At 41.2% G+C, this 18,910-nt stretch overlaps 1 protein-coding gene across 7 annotated transcripts in view; it reads left to right on the forward strand.

Moving 5' to 3' along the window:
* The window catches only part of enah (ENAH actin regulator), a 150,293-nt gene that overhangs the window by 54,591 nt on the left and 76,792 nt on the right, over nt 1-18,910 (forward strand). Inside the window, exon 1 of one of the 7 annotated variants that reach the window (XM_042223161.1) lies at nt 58-5,633. The exons of 2 other annotated variants lie outside the window; for them this stretch is intronic. In XM_042223161.1, coding sequence (XP_042079095.1) covers nt 5,542-5,633 — 92 coding nt within the window. In that variant the 5' untranslated portion in view covers nt 58-5,541. Of the gene's footprint in view, nt 1-57; nt 5,634-18,910 lie in introns of those variants that run through there. 4 more of the 7 variants (XM_042223162.1, XM_014336421.2, XM_005931083.3 and 1 more) reach the window with 4 other exon arrangements.

Genomic DNA, 18,910 nt, shown 5'->3' on the forward strand with positions numbered 1-18,910 from the left:
GCACCAAATCCCAACAACGGTCGCCTCAAGGTGCTTTATCTTGTAAGGACCCTACAATAATACATACAGAGAAAAACCCAACAATCATATGACACCCCTTTGGCGACAGTGGGAAGGAAAAACTCCCTTTTAACAGGAAAAAAACCTCTAGCAGAACCAGGATCGGTGAGGGGCAGGCATCTGCAGCAACCGATTGGGGAGAGAAAAGGAAGATGGGACAAAAGACATCCTGTGGAAGAGAGCCAGAGATTAATAACAAGTATGTTATTAAGAGGTCTATTAATACATAGTGAGCAAAGAAGAAACACTTAGTGCATCATGGGAATCCCCCATCAGCCTATACCTATTGCAGTATAACTGGAGAGATAGATATATACATACACAAAAACAATTAAAGCTCCCTTTCTTCCTCATGCTCCTCTCCTCTTAGTCAGCTATAGTTTTTTTCCCCCCTCTCTTGCCTGCTGAGGCAAAAAGTACTGCTGACCAGCCTGATGATGTCATCCTCGTCCCTCAGTAACACACGGACACACACCCACATTAGGAAGAGGAGGCTGTTTGTTGAGTGTAACTAGAGAGGAGGGCTGTTTCAGCACCAGCAGGAGAACTGCTACGATTGATACTGTACTTTTGATCATGTAATCTCCAGATTGGATTCATTTAAATTAGAAGTAGAAAGTAAATACTTATATTTGATGAAAACCCTGCTTTATTTGTCCATATTGAAGATGGGCTTAACTCATGTTACTTTAACTTGTTTAACTTTTTAACTTGTTTAACTTTAACTTACTTTAACATGTTACTTTAACATGTTACTTTAACTCATGTTACTTTCAACAAATACATTTTCTGGAATCATTGCTGGATCATGTCACAACCTCTAAATATTAATTTCTAACATCAAAGGGAGGAGGACTTCTCTCCAGAGTATAGCTAATGATTAGAAATAAGTAAAAGTACCATCTAATTCTGTGATTTGACTGATTTTATACTTTTTTTTTTTTTTTTTTTGTTCTATTTCTTTGTAAAAGCCAAGGTAAATCATGCAGCTTTGGGGGATTTAATACTGGACATTTGCAAACAATAGAGGTCTTAATTCTTAATTTCATTTTCTACTGCCATTTATCCACCCCTGACTCATCGTTACTCTGCTCTGAGGAAACACTAGCTGCTCTGTTAAAATGTGTCACTGTGACCTGTGCCTCGACTCACAGGTGTCTCTACAATGTGTAAAGCTGGTGTGACTGAAACTTGACTTGTACTCTGTTGTGGACATAGACAGCTTAGTAGTCATTCTGGTTATACTACTTGTGCATGAATTACGTTGCCTTTCACACATGTATAATTGATGCATTGTAATTTAAGCTCTCCAGGAACAAACCCGCACAGTCATAAAAAACACCCTGCTTATGAAAAATGCTTATGACAGAAAATTTAAAAAGGAAAATGAGACTGGGCAAAAGCAGTTCAACGATTTTGTCGTAGTTAATGTTGAATAGTTTATCCACTAGAGGGCATTCGGTGGTATTTCAAACATCGCTACAACAACCAGCTGATCAGAGCAGTAAATGAGTAATCCACGACTTGTTGTATCAGTAACACAAGTTTATTTTTAAACATTGAAAATCTCATATTATCCCAGACGAACTACAGCTAACAAATGTTGGGCAAATCTCTTTGTGTTGTGTGCCTGGTTACATCAGCTGGTATAACCGGTATTTTGACATCTCCAAATACTGGTATCTCTATCAGCCTTAGAAATCCTGCATCAGCTGGGCTCTGTTGATGACTGCTAAATATTTGTCTTCATTACTCACTCTTCTTGTATTAAATGTAAGACTTTGTGAAACTGACACTGTGGAAGCCGTTGTGGTGTAGCTATAGTTTGGGAGTTTTGTGGTATACAATCTGTTAGCATTGTTCTTTTCAGTGTATACAGTACAATGTGTGCACGTCGCAGTTTTATTTAGCTTTTGAAATAACTGTGTGGGACGTAGCTTGCGGTTTATGAGCTGTGTGTATGTTTGTCTGTGGCATTTGAGCCACCTGTACTCGGCAGCCTCCTGCGGTGACACAACCTGAAATGGCATCAGGCCTCGGGGGAGACGAGATGTGCTGCTCACTTCATCTCTTTCTTCTCCTTCTCTCTTTCTATTAGTAGAGCTATTTGCAGCATTTCTTTATTTTTCAGAGCTTACACTGCTCCTCTTTTCACCTTTTCCCGTTTCCCTGGATCCCAGTATTACTAAAGGTTCTATACAAATAAAGTCTTAAAAGGCACATTATGCTTTTCCATATTTTTTGTCCATTGTTGGCATGGTGGATGCTCATATTAAGTTGGCTGAAGTTTCAGCATGTATACAGGTTATCCATGTGAGCCAAAAGCTCAGGCTTCAGAGTTGTTGTTTTTTTTTTTTTGTTTTTTTTTAAAATTTATTTATGTCTTCTCTACTTCTGGCTGTGATATTATAGAGAGGGATATCCCTACTATGGTCATCTCAGGCATGCAGCCACAGCTTTGAGAACAGCAGTCCCACCCACCTGCTGTTTAATCTTTCAATTTGTGAAACAGTGAATCATAATCGGGTAATGTAAAGGCAGAGGTACTGCACCAAGACGCAGTTTAAGATAAATACATGGGAAAAAGCTGAACTGCCAGTCATTCAAAGCTAATTAACTGGAGTCGAAATATAAAACTGCGGCGATGGAAATGACCAGAACAGGTGCCCTAAACAAGGTTTCCACACTTGCTGCACATCTATAAGCCTCTTGGCAACCCACCTCCACCCCTCCTCCTCCTTTATGCTGATATGACTGTTGTTTAAAGGCGTATCTGTTGTTGTTGCCTACGCTGTTCAGTGCTGGGTTTTGCTGCTGTTTTCTGTTCTCTGGAAGTTTTTGTAAACACACAGTTTGGAGTGTTTCTGAACAAAATAACCTGGCCTCTTTTGTAATTCTGAGGGTGTTGTTAATTGCCAAATTACAACCCTGGATGTTTTCAAAGTCACTACTGGCTGTAGTGATCAGCCAAAGTCATTTGTAACGGGTGTTCAGATAGAAATAACTGATAGCTTATTACAGGTGCCTCACACTGTCCTCTTCCTCCTCCTCACCCCTCCCAAATGGATTGTAATAGCTTGTGATGTGTGAGCGTGGTTTCGGCAGCTTTTGACTCAGTGCTTAAGTGGAGTGTGACAAACTGCTCTCTGCATAGACCTTTCATTCGTCAAGTCCCGTTTTCCAGGGCACATGCTACCTCTCTCTTTAATAGTTCTGTCTTACACTGGCAGCTGTACTTTATGGACGAACCGGAATTTTAACGTAATTATATACATCTTCATATTTATTTATTTTTTAATCTAAAGCTGTATATCGGACTTTATAAATGAGACAATGACAGCGTATGTTTGTATGCCTGTGTTGTGTTGAAGTGCTCAGTTTTTCAGTGTTGCCTCAGTGTCTGATTTCATGTGCTGAACCAAAGCGCATATATGCATCTCCTCCAGCTCTTGTTGTTCCGACCTCCAAGAGTACAGTCTGCCCTTGGAACCCTGTGTATTTTGTGTTTGTGTGTCTGTCTCAGTGTATTTTTTATACATTCTGTGTCCTGCCCTGAAAGCACATGTCAGCCCTTCTGCGCTGATAGAAATTCGCTGCTTTATTGAGGCTGATTTAGTGCCTGTCAAGCCAGCTGTCCAATGGGAAATAATTTTAAAAAAGTCCTTTATTTTCAGCTCTTGTAGTATTTACATCCACTTTTGAATTAGTTTGTAGCCTTCAGGGTGAAGCACGACTCTAATTTTAACCCTGAAAAAAAGGAAAATGTGTTCAAGTCGATCATTTATCACGACAGCTGCACAGGAAGACACATCTTCAGGACTGGAAAAGGCACTGTCAATCATGTATAGTAGAAATACATTGATACATTTGTTTAAAATGGAAAAAAGGCAGAGGTTGTTTTTCTTGTTTATATTCATTTACAGTCTGTTCCTAAGGAAAATAAAGAATTTTTCCAATAAAGATATGTGTGATGAAAGGCACATATCTATCTCTAAATGAGCATGAAATCGGCCCTGCAAATTTATGAAACTCAATTCTAGACATAAATGCCCCAAATTGATTGGACACTGAAGGTGGTGAAAGGTTCAGTTTCCAGCTGTAAACTACTTGATAAGTTAATTTGGTTGGCATGTTTGTCCGATGGTTAGTACTGTCACTTCACTGCAAAATGATTCCTAGTTCAAAGCTGGGGCTTTTCTGGCAGGAGGTTGCGTGCTGTGAATCTGCTCTACTACTCCTTTTAATACTCGTAACAAAACAGGGGGAAAAAAAAAAAAAAGACTCCCAAATTCCCAATTTAACATAAAAGTTGGCATAGCAACCAATACAACCTGGTACAGGCTGCAGAACAGCGAATCGCAGCACAGCAGGAAAGCCCAAATGTCGGCTGAAAATTCCCCCCCCCCCCAGTATATACAGATTCTACTTCACATGAGCCTTTATAGAAAGCTGTCGCATGTTCCATCCAATATTATGTTTGATTAGGAGCGCCAATGCGGGTCATTTTGACTTGTTAGGTAGATTCATAACGTATGTGTGTTGATGTTACATTGTTCGGCACAATGCCAGCTGATGATAGCTGAAAGTGAAAGAAAGGATTTTAGCTGTGCCGAAGCAGGCCAGGACACTGAATAAAGAAATGAAGAACTTTGCGTGGTCGCTGCGAATGTTTGCCTCCTGTGACAACAGAGATGGAAATATTCGACTATCCTTATTCCACTTCCGCCATACATCACTACATCTGGCTGCTCACTCCCTTTAGTCTATTTATTTAGGAGAGTGACAGAGCAGAGTTGGGTGGGTGGGTATATGGTGAGAGAGGGAGTGTGTGGATGGTCACAGCGATAAAGTAGAGAGGGAGGGGAGGGGTAGATGAAAGAAGGGGTGATCAAGTGAGAGACAAAAGGTATGAGAGAGATGTAGCAGAAGCGGCGAGGGGAAGGAGAGCGACAGATGTAAAGGATACCTCCCTTCATGCCCCAGCCCCCGCTTGCAACCTCCTGAGTTGAGCCGCTGTGAACTGCTGGATCCCGCCGTGTGGATTTCTCCACAGCAGCGTCTTCCACAGGAGCGCAGGAGTGGGCTGTGCAGGAGCCTGTTGCCTGGATACCTCTGCTGTCGCCACGGCGGCGAAAAGCCAAGACCGAAGCGTGCGCGTATTTGCTGGCTGGTGCCGCTGCCATGGGAAAAACACAGCTGGCTGACTGTTTAGACGGTTCCCTCGCTTGCAGACTTGCTGGCTGACTTGCTGTCGTCGCATGTACGCATAAGGAAAGAATCACCCTGAGAAGGGGGCTTTAAAGAGAAGGGGGAGGGGGGTGGCTGGCACCCTGCTTTGCATGATGAAGAGAGCTGTTTGGTAGCAGGGATATTACTTTGGCAAAATTGAAGCAACTGCAACAAGAGCCGGAAAGGGCTGGTAGGGGAGAAGTCACGCTTGGGGCTGGCTGAGTTACTTAAGCAGGAAGGCTGTGGGCAGCTATGCAGATCCAGTCTTCTGGTCCACAGTCCAAAGCCTCCAGCTTCATCCTCAGTCAGAGATGTGTACTGGCCTCCAAAATGGAACTCCACCGGTACGTATCTGTTGTCACAGACTTAGTCCTGCTGCTTTTGTGCTCTTTCTATAGGAACCTTAAACGGAAACTGCTGCTCACTTTTGATCGATGGGAAGAGAATGCCTCATGCTTCACCAGTGACAATTGTTGTTGATTTGGTGTGCTCTTATCAAGTTATCTAGTCAATTTCAGAATTAGGATCATGAACCAAAATCTGACATACTGAACACTTCAGCATGATTACAAATGATCAAATGAAACTTTTAACCCAGATTTATGTCTGTTGGAAAACTAGGTGTAGGTAAAGGGGGGCAGTAGTGCTCATTTCCAACTCTATATATTTCTGACTCTACTCTCTTTGCATGATTCACAGTACACCGAATCATTTTTAACTTACAATGGCCCTTGCAGCCTCTCACTTCATCCATAAGCCACCATCTGTTTAAGCTAGCCGTCTGTTATTTTGGGCCCTTCGCTTCCACAAACAGAAACTGAAACTGTTCAGGAATTGATCCTTTGTGCAGACTTCTTTAAAGTTTTAAGAAATGGTTGGCACAGACTGAAGGCATGACAAGGACTTTAATTTACATGTCATGTAGAGCATAAAGCTACGGTTCTGGTTTTCTGTAACTATCAAGAGAAGATAATTGATTAGTATTAGCTTCATTGTGGATGTATTGTACTAATGGATGCTAGTGTTGTACGTGCTTGTCCCCCTAAATAATTGTGATCATTTGTTTTTGCTGCATTCACAATAAATGTGATGCATAGAGTTTTAAACCCTGAATTGGTGAATAATGGCGACCTGTGTAAAGTCTGATGCCCTTCTTTTTTTAAAACCAGCTGTTTAAATCCACATGCAGAAGGTCTGGTTTTGTTATTTTGGGCAGTTTGTTTTCGAATCTCAGTTTGTCGGAGTGTGTTCGAGTCAACTCTGAGTTGACTGAAGGATTTTCTGTTCTCATGCCTGTGTGCCTTCTTCCCCAAGGGCTTGGTTGGATCCAAGTAGCTACATTGGTGATTTAGCAGTTGCAATGTGATGTTAAACATGAAGACTCTGTTTATTTATTGATGATTGTTTGCTAAAATGTCAGACAACATTTGAGTTTGGCTCAGTAGCACGAATGTTATGTTCACTTGGATTTTTTTTGTATGTTTTCATGGAATGAAATGAAGATTTATTTATTTTAAAGTTGGGGAAACAAAATGAAGGAATTAAACCGAATGTACTCAAATTGCCTAATGGACCAAGGGATCCAGATATGGACCATATAACTCAACAAACAGGGCTGGGATAATAACCTATAGTTGACCTTTTACTTTACAAGCCTTCAAGTCAGAACAAAGGTCATTTTGACCAGCCATAGTGAGCTTGTGAGTAGGTGATTGGGAGGAGAGCTGATTGAAACCTGGCTCTGTATGTTAATGTTAAAACTAAGCCTGTTTAGAGAGCTTAGCATGATTACTGCAGATGCTGAATTTCTTTAAGTTTCTGTGTTATTTCATGGTCCTCATGAGCATCTTCTCCATTCACATGCCATGTTATTAAGAAATTAATAGTGATCTTTTAGTCTGGATAATTTTGCAAAAAATAAGATTATTACATTTGAAATATTTTACACTCTGAACTATGACTCTGTTCTGGGATTTCCAAGTACATGCAGAATATGCATGAACAGCAGGAGCCTGTGTGGAGGTGACCTGCAGAGTTGCTTTGTAATTTTGGAACCTGCTGAGATTTGCTAATAGGTTTTCTGGAAAGGGATCATATGAGGCACTAAGTCTTAATTGGCAGTGAGATCGGATAATCTGCTGGGATTGAGTTTGACCCTAACTCTGAATTAGACAGATTATACTTGGTTTTGTTTGCTTTGTCACTTCAAAGGAGTCAGACTTTCTTGTATGTTTTCAAGTTGTCTTGAGCATTAGATCTTCAGACTTTCTGACAGTCTTTCAAAGTTTCCAAGGCATAGTGCATAACTGCCTTATGTCCAGCTTCGCCTAAACAAAGGGTGCTCTGTGGCTTTTAAACCAGTCCTGTGGGAGTATTTGGCAAAGAAACAGAAGGAGGTATTTTATGAACTTTGTGGACATTAAACCAGAATTGTGATGTGACTGTTGCTGAACCAGACCTTTGCAGTTTTGCACCTGAAGGCTGCAGTTGTTTATTTCAGTGGTTTAAGAGGAGTGAAAGCTGAGTTCAGTGCAGACTTGCTCTGCCATCAATGTGTCCCCTGTCCATGTGTGAATAGAACTGTGATTGGACCCTTGTAAAATGTGCCAGGCACCCAGTTAGGCCGCAGTCTGAACCCTAAACTACCTGTAAAAACCACTAGATATAAGTGATATACAGCAACTTGAACAAACACCTTGGAGAACTCGATATCTGGATTGGGTTATGTTCAATAGTGCATACTTGAAACAGCCTGTTTTCTGCCAAGTGTAAAATTTCTGTCTGTCTATTTGCTGTGTCCTTACTAATAGGTCAGCCAAATGTGTCTGAGCGTTGTTCTTTGACTGTAATGTAGCCCATTTGAAAAAGTGTGCGGTTTAATTTAAGGAAAGGTCAAAATGGGCTTGTTGAGGGGATGACACTGAAAAGGATGAGCCACTAATAAAAGATGTCCGTGTTTGTGTGGTGGGATGAGGATTGGTGCCACCTGTGGCCGAAGCCTCTGAGGATCACGCTCTTCAGTCAGCTAATGGTTTCTGTGAGTGACTTACACAAAGCCTAATTGAATCCAAAAGGATTCAGTGGACCTGGCCTTAGAACTCATTAAATAAGACTGGAACTTGAATAGTCCAGTCAGGGGTTCAGGTAATTAGCAGATGATAATGTTTTACATCTTTAGGTGACTTGGAAATAATCAAGGGAGTGACGACACTAGTTGTATTGTAACATAGCTTTAAAATGGAATAAAAGAAGTTTGTTTTAACAGTCATTAACGGTAACAACATTTTCTGTGATTAGCTGTGTAATGACCATGAGATAAAATGCGTAGGCCTGGTTCTGGCAGCCAGTGCGGTGTGGAACATCTGATAGGTCTTGTGACTTTAAACTGTGTTGGCTAGAAATAAATTTGGATGTTGGAGTTGGATTACTGACATGTTTTGTTATTTAGCCTAGTTGGACATCTTAAACTACTTAAAACAAAGTGTAGCTCAACCTTTTCGAGTCTTCTTTGAGCATGTTTAGGTGAATTGTTACGAGTTGAAACTGCTGGAAAAGTTTGTACAAGATGCTGAACCCTGCATCAATGTGTGTGTCTGCAAATGTTAAAAAGCACTTAGGCATAGATAAAAGCACTGTTTGATTAGATGACTGAGACATACTCAAAATAGAAAAGGAGTAGCAGAAAGCACTTTATATGTTGCAGTCCATTTACCATTATACCAAGACAGCTAAAAATGGAGTTGTAAGAACTACAATAGTACTCAGATGCTGCAGTTTATTCCCAGAAAGGGGCTGGCGCTTGTAACGGCTACTAGAACTATGGAGATATTCTCGTGGCCCAAAACCACCTTGCATTAACCATGGGATTTTAAAGCTCTGGCTCATTTGTAGATATTTAAAAATAAGGGTTATGTTGCCTTCCTGGGGTATTTTTCAGTCTTGCTGTTCCTTGAGGAGCTTTTTCTCCAGTTTCTCATTGCTAATTTAGAGTAGTAAGTAGGGCTGCACGATTAATCGTTAGAAAATCGCGATCTCGATTCATACTTATGTGCGATCTCATTTCCAAATGACAACGATTTAAAAAAACAAAAAACAAAAACAAACAAACAACAACAAAAAAACCCGACGACGACGATTGTACCGCATTTTGATCCGGGACGTAATGTGCATGAAAACAAGCGCTCACTCTTTCTGCTCAACAAATGACAAGGGCGGAGCCTTATGCCACGTGATACAGAAGCTGTGCCGTGTGATGCTAAAATTAGCAGGGAAAAAACAATGGAGAGCACGTCAGGGATGACGAGAAAGTGACAGGAGAAAATCCGTCCCGGTCAACCACCCAAACATCAATAACGGGAACCTTATACAGCGCTTCCCTATGAACGTCGAACTCCCGCAGGCACAAAGAAATTACGGAGGCTATCACTTATCACCTGACCAAAGATATGGCTCCCATCAACACTGTGCAAAACGAGGGATTTAGGAAAATGATCAACACCCTAGACAAACGCTACACAGTGCCGTCCCGCAACTATTTTTCTGTTGTTGCACTACCTGCTCTATACACGCAGTGTCGAGCAATGGTGGAGACGGAATTTCAAGCAGTACAACATTTTGCGGCAACGACAAAATGTGAGACATTTATTGTTTTTCAGAATCAGAATCAGAAACTTTATTGTCATTGTCACGAGAACAACGAAATGAAGAATGGTCCCCGATCATTGCATCATCCCTAGCAATATCAAAATATAAATAAAACAATAAAATTCAATAAATAAAATAGAATACTTAAAATACTAATAAGATGTAACAGTAAAACATTCACATACATTCCCACACACATGCTTCAGGCCGTGCATAGATTAACACAAGAGTGGCGTGATGGACATTTTTTTGTAGTATTCAGATGTGTTATTGCTATTTATGTTTATTTATTGTTTTTATGTTCAGTTTCAACTGTTACGAAGTTGATGTGCAGTTAATAATTGCAATAAATATTTATACTGGAAAAGAAAATCGTGAGAGAATCGTGATCTCAATTCTAAGCCAAAAAATCGTGATTCTCATTTTATGCAAAATCGTGCAGCCCTAGTAGTAAGCCTGTCATTTTAGTCAGTTTTTCAGTAGTGGGTTTATAAACCCTTTCTAGGATTTACAACATCTATAAATGACGAGTGTAACTCTTTATTGATTCCTGCTTAAATTACTGGCCAGACGCTGACCTTTGCTTGCTCAATTTCTGAATGTTGCTGTGGCTGTTCATATCTGGCTGCAGGGCTAGTGCAGTCTAGCTGCCCCACACGCACACCATCATTGTGGGCTGTACTGGGTTATATATAGTCACTAGTAGTGATGGCTCCTTTGTCACACACCAGGTGTTTTTACAGCTATCATGCCACATGGTGGTCCTCTCCTGATCCATCTCTTTCTTTCCTCATCTAGTAGAGTGGATGACTCACACTTAAGAGCAGAGGGTATTTTCTCATTGCTCTATGATAGTGTGTGTGTGTGTGTGTGTGTGTGTGTGTGTGTGTGTGTGTGTGTGTGTGGACCCATGCTTACTTTACAAATATCAAATCTGTGGGTATTGATTATTCTAATTGATTAACAAGGTTTCACAAGTCGAATTCGGTTTTTCCTCTGAACGCTGACTGATATGATAAAGGGTTTCCATGTTGCCATTAAATTTGATGTATTGATTCAAGGTTGAATCTCATTTATGAAACATGCTGAATGGTTTCAGAAAAATGTCATGACGTCATATCAGGTAGCTGACGTTCTCCTGTTTGGCGTTTCCTGTTTAAAAGGTGGGTGTAATACAAAGTACATCTGATGGATCACCTTTATTGTCTGATATAAGCACAGTTGTTTAGGAGAAGTGAGGTGGACTGAATGTGTGTGAACATCGTCAGTTCCTGCTCTTGTTTGTTTGCAGCTTCATGTCAAAAGTCTTTGGTGCAAATATGATGTGGAGCAAATCCATTCTGAAAATTATTTGACTTCTTGTCTAGATTAGGGTGATTTAGGTTTTTGGACATATTCAGATACCCCCGAGAGTCTGGAGTCCACTGGAATCTCTTAATTTTCTCTTCCTCTAAACACTGGTACTGTAACTGCGCCCAGTGGTTGAACAGGATCTTTCTCTTGTCTGCGGGCCTCCGTCTTCCCTCCCTGTCTGCTCCTGATCACTTCCATATGAGCTAGGAGCTCTCTGCTCCACACTGTAGTCGATGGCTGACTAATAAAATAGAAAAGAGAATGAGAGGGAGAGGGAGAGAGATGGATGAGGAAAGAGGGTTTAGATGAGGGCAGCAAGAGATTGAGTTAGTGGGACAGAAAGTTAGAAAGCGAGTTTAAAAAGAAAACAAACAAAACAAAAAAACCCAACAACAACACGGTGAGCTAAAAGTTAGTCCAGGCTGCTGAGTGAAAAGGAAGGATGCAGATGTGGCTGGGATGCTCCCTAGAGCCCCTTTACACTGAACTCCTTCCTTCTGTCTATAGCCAGCTGCACTTCTGCCTTAACAACCTTCATGGCTTTCCCAATCCCAGTATACCTCTGTCTTTTATTCTTCTCCTCATGTGCATTTTCGCAGCGGGGACTCCCGCTGGATTCCACACCCAAGCTTGGAAAAGCTTTCCCTAACATTCATTTTGGTTCAGCTTGCAAGTTTTGTTTCAGCTTCACAGGATTTATCATCCTCCCCCACCTTGAAAACGGCTGACTCTGGCTTTTCAGAGCAGAGCCTCAGTTTATTGTCAGCCAAATGGGGCAAACTGTAGAGAGCAAGTCAGTTTAAAGAGAGAGGAGGAGGCAGAATGAAGAAATGCCTCTGTTGTGAGTCATGTTAATGAATCTATTCTGAGAAGTGTGTGTGTTTGTGTTTGTCAGGGGCACCCTTTTGTTAATTTGTCTCTTGAAGGCTGATTGAGTCTGAGTAGCTAAGTGTAGTCTCAATGATTATACATCTGTTCAGGCCAAAAAATACCACTGAGAGTTTAATGAAATTAACCTCATTGGTGTAACTCGGAAATTAATGAACACTGTAAACAAACAGTCATTGTATATCAGCAAGGTATCATTAATGAGGAAATCTGAATTTTATATCAGACCAGTGAAGTGGAATGTTCGATAAGAGCAGCTGTATAAAAACTGCAGCCACTGCAAACTTCCACTCTCCATCTCTCACATTGATCAACCATAACACTATGAACTATTGATAGGTGAAGTGAATAACACTAATCGTCTCTTCATCATGGGAACTGTTAGTGGGTGGGATGTATCAGGGAGCATTTTGTTCTCAAAGTTGATGTGTTAAGTGGAGGAAACATGGACAAACGTAAGGATTGAGTGAATCTGACAATGGCCAGAATGTGATCGTTGTTGTCTCCTAAACTGCAGCTCTTCTGCAGTTTAGGCAATCGAGCATCTGTGGGATGATGAACTACAGCTCCACTGTGTTGGACTTGGTGATAGTGATGTAGTTGCTATTCTTTGGTGAGCCTGGTGTGGCACTACATAATTAGTTCTCCACTTACTGCTGGGACATGACCAGAACTTTTATGTGCATTAAAGTCATATCTTCAGCATAACCATGTATAATATCCACAAAACTTAAAAAGAGGTTATACACACACAATACGGTAATATTATGTTGAAGCACAGTATGTATCACTCCGCGAAGGCTCCTGCCTACGATTCAATTCAATTCAATTTTATTTATATAGCGCCAAATCACAACAAAAGTCGCCTCAAGGCGCTTCATAGATACAGAGAAAAACCCAACAATCATATGACCCCCTATGAGCAAGCACTTTGGCGACAGTGGGAAGGAAAAACTCCCTTTTAACAGGAAGAAACCTCGGCAGAACCAGGCTCAGGGAGGGGCGGCCATCTGCTGCGACCGGTTGGGGTGAGAGAAGGAAGACAGGATAAAGACATGCTGTGGAAGAGAGACAGAGGTTAATAACAGATATGATTCAATGCAGAGAGGTCTGTTAATACATAGTGAGTGAGAAAGGTGACTGGAAAGGAAAAACTCAATGCATCATGGGAATCCCCCGGCAGCCTACGTCTATTGCAGCATAACTAAGGGAGGATTCAGGGTCACCTGGTCCAGCCCTAACTATATGCTTTAGCAAAAAGGAAAGTTTTAAGCCTAATCTTAAAAGTAGAGATAGTGTCTGTCTCCCGAATCCAAACTGGAAGCTGGTTCCACAGAAGAGGGGCCTGAAAACTGAAGGCTCTCCCTCCCATTCTACTTTTAAATACTCTAGGAACAACAAGTAGGCCTGCAGAGCGAGAGCGAAGTGCTCTAATAGGGTGATATGGTACTACAAGGTCATTGAGATAAGATGGGGCCTGATTATTTAAGACCTTGTATGTGAGGAGCAGGATTTTGAATTCAATTCTGGATTTAACAGGAAGCCAATGAAGGGAAGCCAAAACAGGAGAAATATGCTCTCTCTTTCTAGTCCCTGTCAGGACTCTTGCTGCAGCATTTTGGATTAGCTGAAGGCTTTTCAGCGAGTTTTTTGGACATCCTGATAATAATGAATTACAGTGTCCAGCCTGGAAGTAATAAATGCATGAACTAGTTTTTCAGCGTCACTCTGAGACAGGATATTTCTAATTTTAGAGATGTTGCGCAAATGGAAGAAACGCAGTCTTACATATTTGTTTAATATGTGCGTTGAAGGACATGTCCTGGTCAAAAATGACTCCAAGGTTCCTCACAGCGTTACTGGAGGCCAAGGTAATGCCATCCAGAGTAAGAATCTGGTTAGATACCATATTTCTAAGCTTTTCAGGGCCGAGTACAATAACCTCAGTTTTATCTGAATTAAGAAGCAGAAAGTTAGCGGCCATCCAGGTCTTTATGTCTTTAAGACATTCCTGCAGTTTAACTAATTGGTGTGTGTTATCTGGCTTCATGGACAGATAGAGCTGGGTGTCATCAGCATAGCAGTGAAAATGTATGCTATGTCTTCTAATGATACTGCCTAAGGGAAGCATGTATAATGTAAACAGAATTAGAACGATAGCCGCAATGCTCTGACAATCCATCAAGCGGTGCGGGTTTGTAGCTTAGCAAAGTCATACTAAAACATTTGACAGATTTTCGAGCGCCGTGTATGACATAAAATCGTTTCGAGGTCAGTAAACACAACCCGAATTCATACATAAGCCCCACGGGATTATAAGAGGCTCTGTCGATTTTTCAGAAAAATCAAAGGATTGATTTTAAGTGTGCCGTGTTTTCCAAAACACACGGTAATAATGACGGCCCGCTAGCATGCTCTACCAAAAATAGTGCTTTTGTTGTGTATCTGACAGACGAAAGCTAAACCAGCTCCACACCACTGAAGTTGCAGCATTTTTACAAACCAATTCTGGTTCATCCGTTCCATTCAACGATCCGCTTTCGCTCTTCTCATTCTCTGTCGCCACCATGCTTTTTTTCGCCATGTGCATATGAAAACAAAGGCACTGCGCATGCGCGTTTTACCCATATTCTATCGCGATATTTCATTTTCTTATCATTGCCCAACATTATACCTGTATTACTGGAACGGTATGATACGGCCCAGCCCTACTGTGAAGAGATCACCACACTGATACCACAGTAATACTCCACATATGGTGAATCATAAGGCTCTGTATAGCTGGCACAATGACACAAATGAATTCATCACTCAGCTCCTGGCTTTGTCAGACTGGCAGACGCACTGAATGAGATTTTTAGTTTGGCCATTTTTGGGTTTTTTCTATATTTAGATTAGTCACTCGGCTGCTTACATAACGCTGGCCCATCAGCTGTGGAAAAAGTCGCAGTTTCCAGCCATAGTAGTGATGGACTGAGTCAGTAATTTTCAGGTAATCAGAAATTTGACTTGCTCCAGTCTTCAGTACCTTAGTTCAACAACCATGGGTTAGAAGGAGCCAAATCAGTGATTCCCTTTTGCTTTTATCTTCTACTTCTCTCCTCTGCACTCCTTTGCTCTCTGTAAACCCACAGTACCTCACCCACCCCAATCCTGGCAGGATGTGACATCATGGCAGTGAATACCCTGGAGCTGTTCTGTTCCTCTTTGAAGTCAGAACTGCTCCAAACTCAGAGCTTCATTAACATTAATGAAGGAGATGAAAATATTCTCATTTCATTTCCCATTCTCTCCATTTCTATTTTTGTCAGATCTGCACATTTGTCCTCTGTGTGTGTGTGTCGGTGTGTGTGTTGATGTGTCACTATTCGCTTTTCCTTTTAACAGGGAAATAGTATCCACATATATGTAAAACTGTTGTTTGTCTGTAAGAGCATTCAGATTTTTAGCCTGTAGTTTGGTATTTTATCTAACATGGTGAAATTTAAGGAGCTCATAAAGTAAGCTGTTAAACTAAGCAGATCTGGTTAATGAATCATGAGCTCTGCTCTCTATCCTGAAGTGGTCAGCACTCCCGGAGGCTGGACATCATGAATGTCCAGCCGTCAGTAAACTGTTGATTTTAGCCCGTTGGTAGGTGGCTGCTAGGGAGCAAGGTGACATTATAATATCCGATATAGATGGGAACCAGTGGATCCAACCATTGGACTTAAATGTATCCATGTGCCAAAGTTTGGTTGCTATTCAGACAAGAAGAACATTTTATAAAGCACATTTAACTTAATATAAATCTCAGAAATCTAATCTGTAGTTGCATTTAAGAATTCCTTTTTAGGAAAAAGCATGGCTCTTTCTGCAGTCATGTTGGCACAGAGGCACAGAGTGCAGTGTTGTCTCAGTAGAGAGGCAGGCAGAGGGTAGCTGATACATTTAGTGCAAGGGTTAACAAGGAGACGAGGAGGGTCAACAGGACTAGATTACACCGGTCAAGTACTTAACCATCAAAGCTTACATTTCACTGTGACTGTCTGAGACATATCACCGAATTGGCTGCAAAGACCAAAGACAATTCACCACTACATAATGTACATACTCATGTACAATCTCAGTTAGGATTGCTATTAATGTAAATAAGGGTGCATTTTACAGGTTCTTCCTCTGATGACTGTCTGCTTTAAAAGAACCATAACTGTCAAAGTAATTATCCTATAGAGACTGGACCAATTAGGAGAAAGCAACTGTGTCATGTCTGCTCATCTGTTCTCCACATTTTCTTTCTTTTGGTTCCACATATTCCTTGTCTTTGCTCACATTGGTTGCAAAGAGCACTTGGACCTTCAACACAAAATCTCTTCGAATCGCACACATGCAAGCTGTACTACATTCACCACACAAAAATGTAATGTTGAGAAATTGCATAGACATGCGCACCCAGTGTGGTGAGAGTTTATGACTTAAAGCCTGCAGGCTATGGTCTGCAGTGGTCCTGAGCTTGAATTTATTTTATGCTATGATAATATGTGACATCCTATCTGGCCAAACAAAGTGACCACAGTAACCAAAATATGCACCAGTGCTCTCATTATTTTTTTACTGCTCAGTTGTGAGGTTCAGAGTGCCTCTTTTGAATGGCTGCATTCAGTCACTCTCCCAATTCCAAATCCATTGGTACAATTCCAGGAGGTCCTGGGATATGAAGTCATAGCATTTGGGGGGTCCTAATCATTCCTAACTTCCCGTATATAAGCGAGTCTGAAATGGTTTTATATGTAAAGATGATGAAATGCTATAATCATAAGGTAAATTAAAGCTAAAGCCAAACAGTAAAGCTGACTAAACTTGCCTGTTAAATAAAAGCAAGAAGAAAACTAACACAAAATAACAAAATCTCACTTTGTCACTTGCTGGTACTAGATTGGACCCCCTTTGCCTTCCGAACGCCTTAATTTTTCATGGCAAAGATTCAACAAGCTGCTGGACACATTCCTCAGAGTTTTTGGTCCATGCTGACACAATACCGTCAAAAGGGTGTGGACTGCACATCTGTGAATTTCCCATTCCACTGCATCCCAAAGTGGCTCTATTGGATTGCAATCTGGTAACTGTGGAGGCAATTAGAGTCCAGTGCACTCATTGTCATGTTCAAGAAACCAGTCTGAGATGATTTGATCTTTGTGACATGGTGCATTATCCTGCTTGAAGCAGCCATGAGAAGATGAGTACACAGTGATCATTGGACATGGTTGGCTAAAACGCTCAGGTAGGCCGTGGTGTTTAAACGATGTTCGTTTGGTACTAAGGTGTGCCAAGAAAATCGCCTCCACACCAGCAGCATCCTCAGCCATTGATGTACGTCAGGATGCATCCATGCTTTCGTATTATTTACTGAAACTTCTGATTCTACTATCTAAATGTCACAGCAGGATAGGAAACTCGTCAGACTAGGCAACTTTTTTTTTTTTGACTAGTCTGACCCAGCTACCAGACCAACCCAACTATGCTATCTGTTAGCATAAAGGACTGCAGGTCTAAAGGAAAACTGTTAATTTATCATCTGAGCAATTACAATACTGAATACTTGGTTACAGTGTTGCTTCTTTAAAACAAATCTTTGTTTTTAAGAGGAAGTAAATTAGCACATGAGACTGAAAACTTGGTGTTTTCAGAAATGTATCATCCCTCTTTGCAGTTTTTAGTATGCAACTTGAAATTTAAAGGCATGTGTGCGGTCTGAATACTTGTATGCACAATTGCACATAAACCCATCCCTAGTCACTGGTTTATCTTCCAATCCCAGCTAAAATCACTGTAGCTGCTGCTGCTGTGAGCCTCAGAGGAGAAAAGTTAATCGTTCTTACTCCGTTTGGCCAGCATAATAGAGATGTAAGGTTGGAGTAATTTGCCCGTAGAATATTGAAAAATCTGCAGTGATCATGAATGAATGGTTCTGTCTTTATTTCCAGCTCCAGTGTGTTTGAGCTCAGAGCTTTTACTAGTTTGATGTAAGGTGAGGGCTGAGGTGTGAAGTCTCGGTGCATCTTCAGAGAGGTTTGACATTAAATCATATTGTAAGTTCATCAGCTGCTGTGGGGTGTTACCACAGCTCGACCATGATGAAGCACATTTGAGCAGAGGCGTGAAAGTGTTTGTGAGAGCTGGAAATGCGGGGAGCTGTGCATATGGATGCCTGAACCTCGTGCATGTGTGTCCTTGTGTGTACTTTGGAGAGGCATGGGTGTATGAACAAGCCCACAATACACACTGGCGATAAATGCTTTGCAGCAGTCTCGGGAAGTTTCTTTTTTTTCAATTCCACAGAATATTCTTTGAAACCTGGAGTGAGATGCATGTTAAGTAGCTCTGGCATATGCAGGAGACTGCTTGCACTCCTGTGTGACTGTATGTGAACCTCGTTCATGTTCTACATTCTGAGATGTGTTTTTCTTCTCACTGTAAAGCCTCTATTTTCATGCATTTCTAACACTGACGCAGACTCTCTGAGGATGTGTATATAGCCTGTTCTCATCACTTCCTCCCTGACTCTTTTCGCTCCTTCACCCTTCCCCAAGCAATTATGCCTGTCATTTTTACACTTCCTGTCTCTCAAGCTCTCCCCCCGTTTCCCGTCTTAACCTCTGCGTTTTTTTGTCTGCTTGTATTCAGAGTGTAAATTGTCACACAGGTTCATGATATCATATGTCATTAGTGTCAGACTGGGTTTGAGACAACAGATATA

Source organism: Haplochromis burtoni, unplaced genomic scaffold, assembly GCF_018398535.1.
Source record: "Haplochromis burtoni strain Fernald_Lab_line unplaced genomic scaffold, NCSU_Asbu1 Contig_103, whole genome shotgun sequence".
NCBI classification, from domain to species: domain Eukaryota; kingdom Metazoa; phylum Chordata; class Actinopteri; order Cichliformes; family Cichlidae; genus Haplochromis; species Haplochromis burtoni.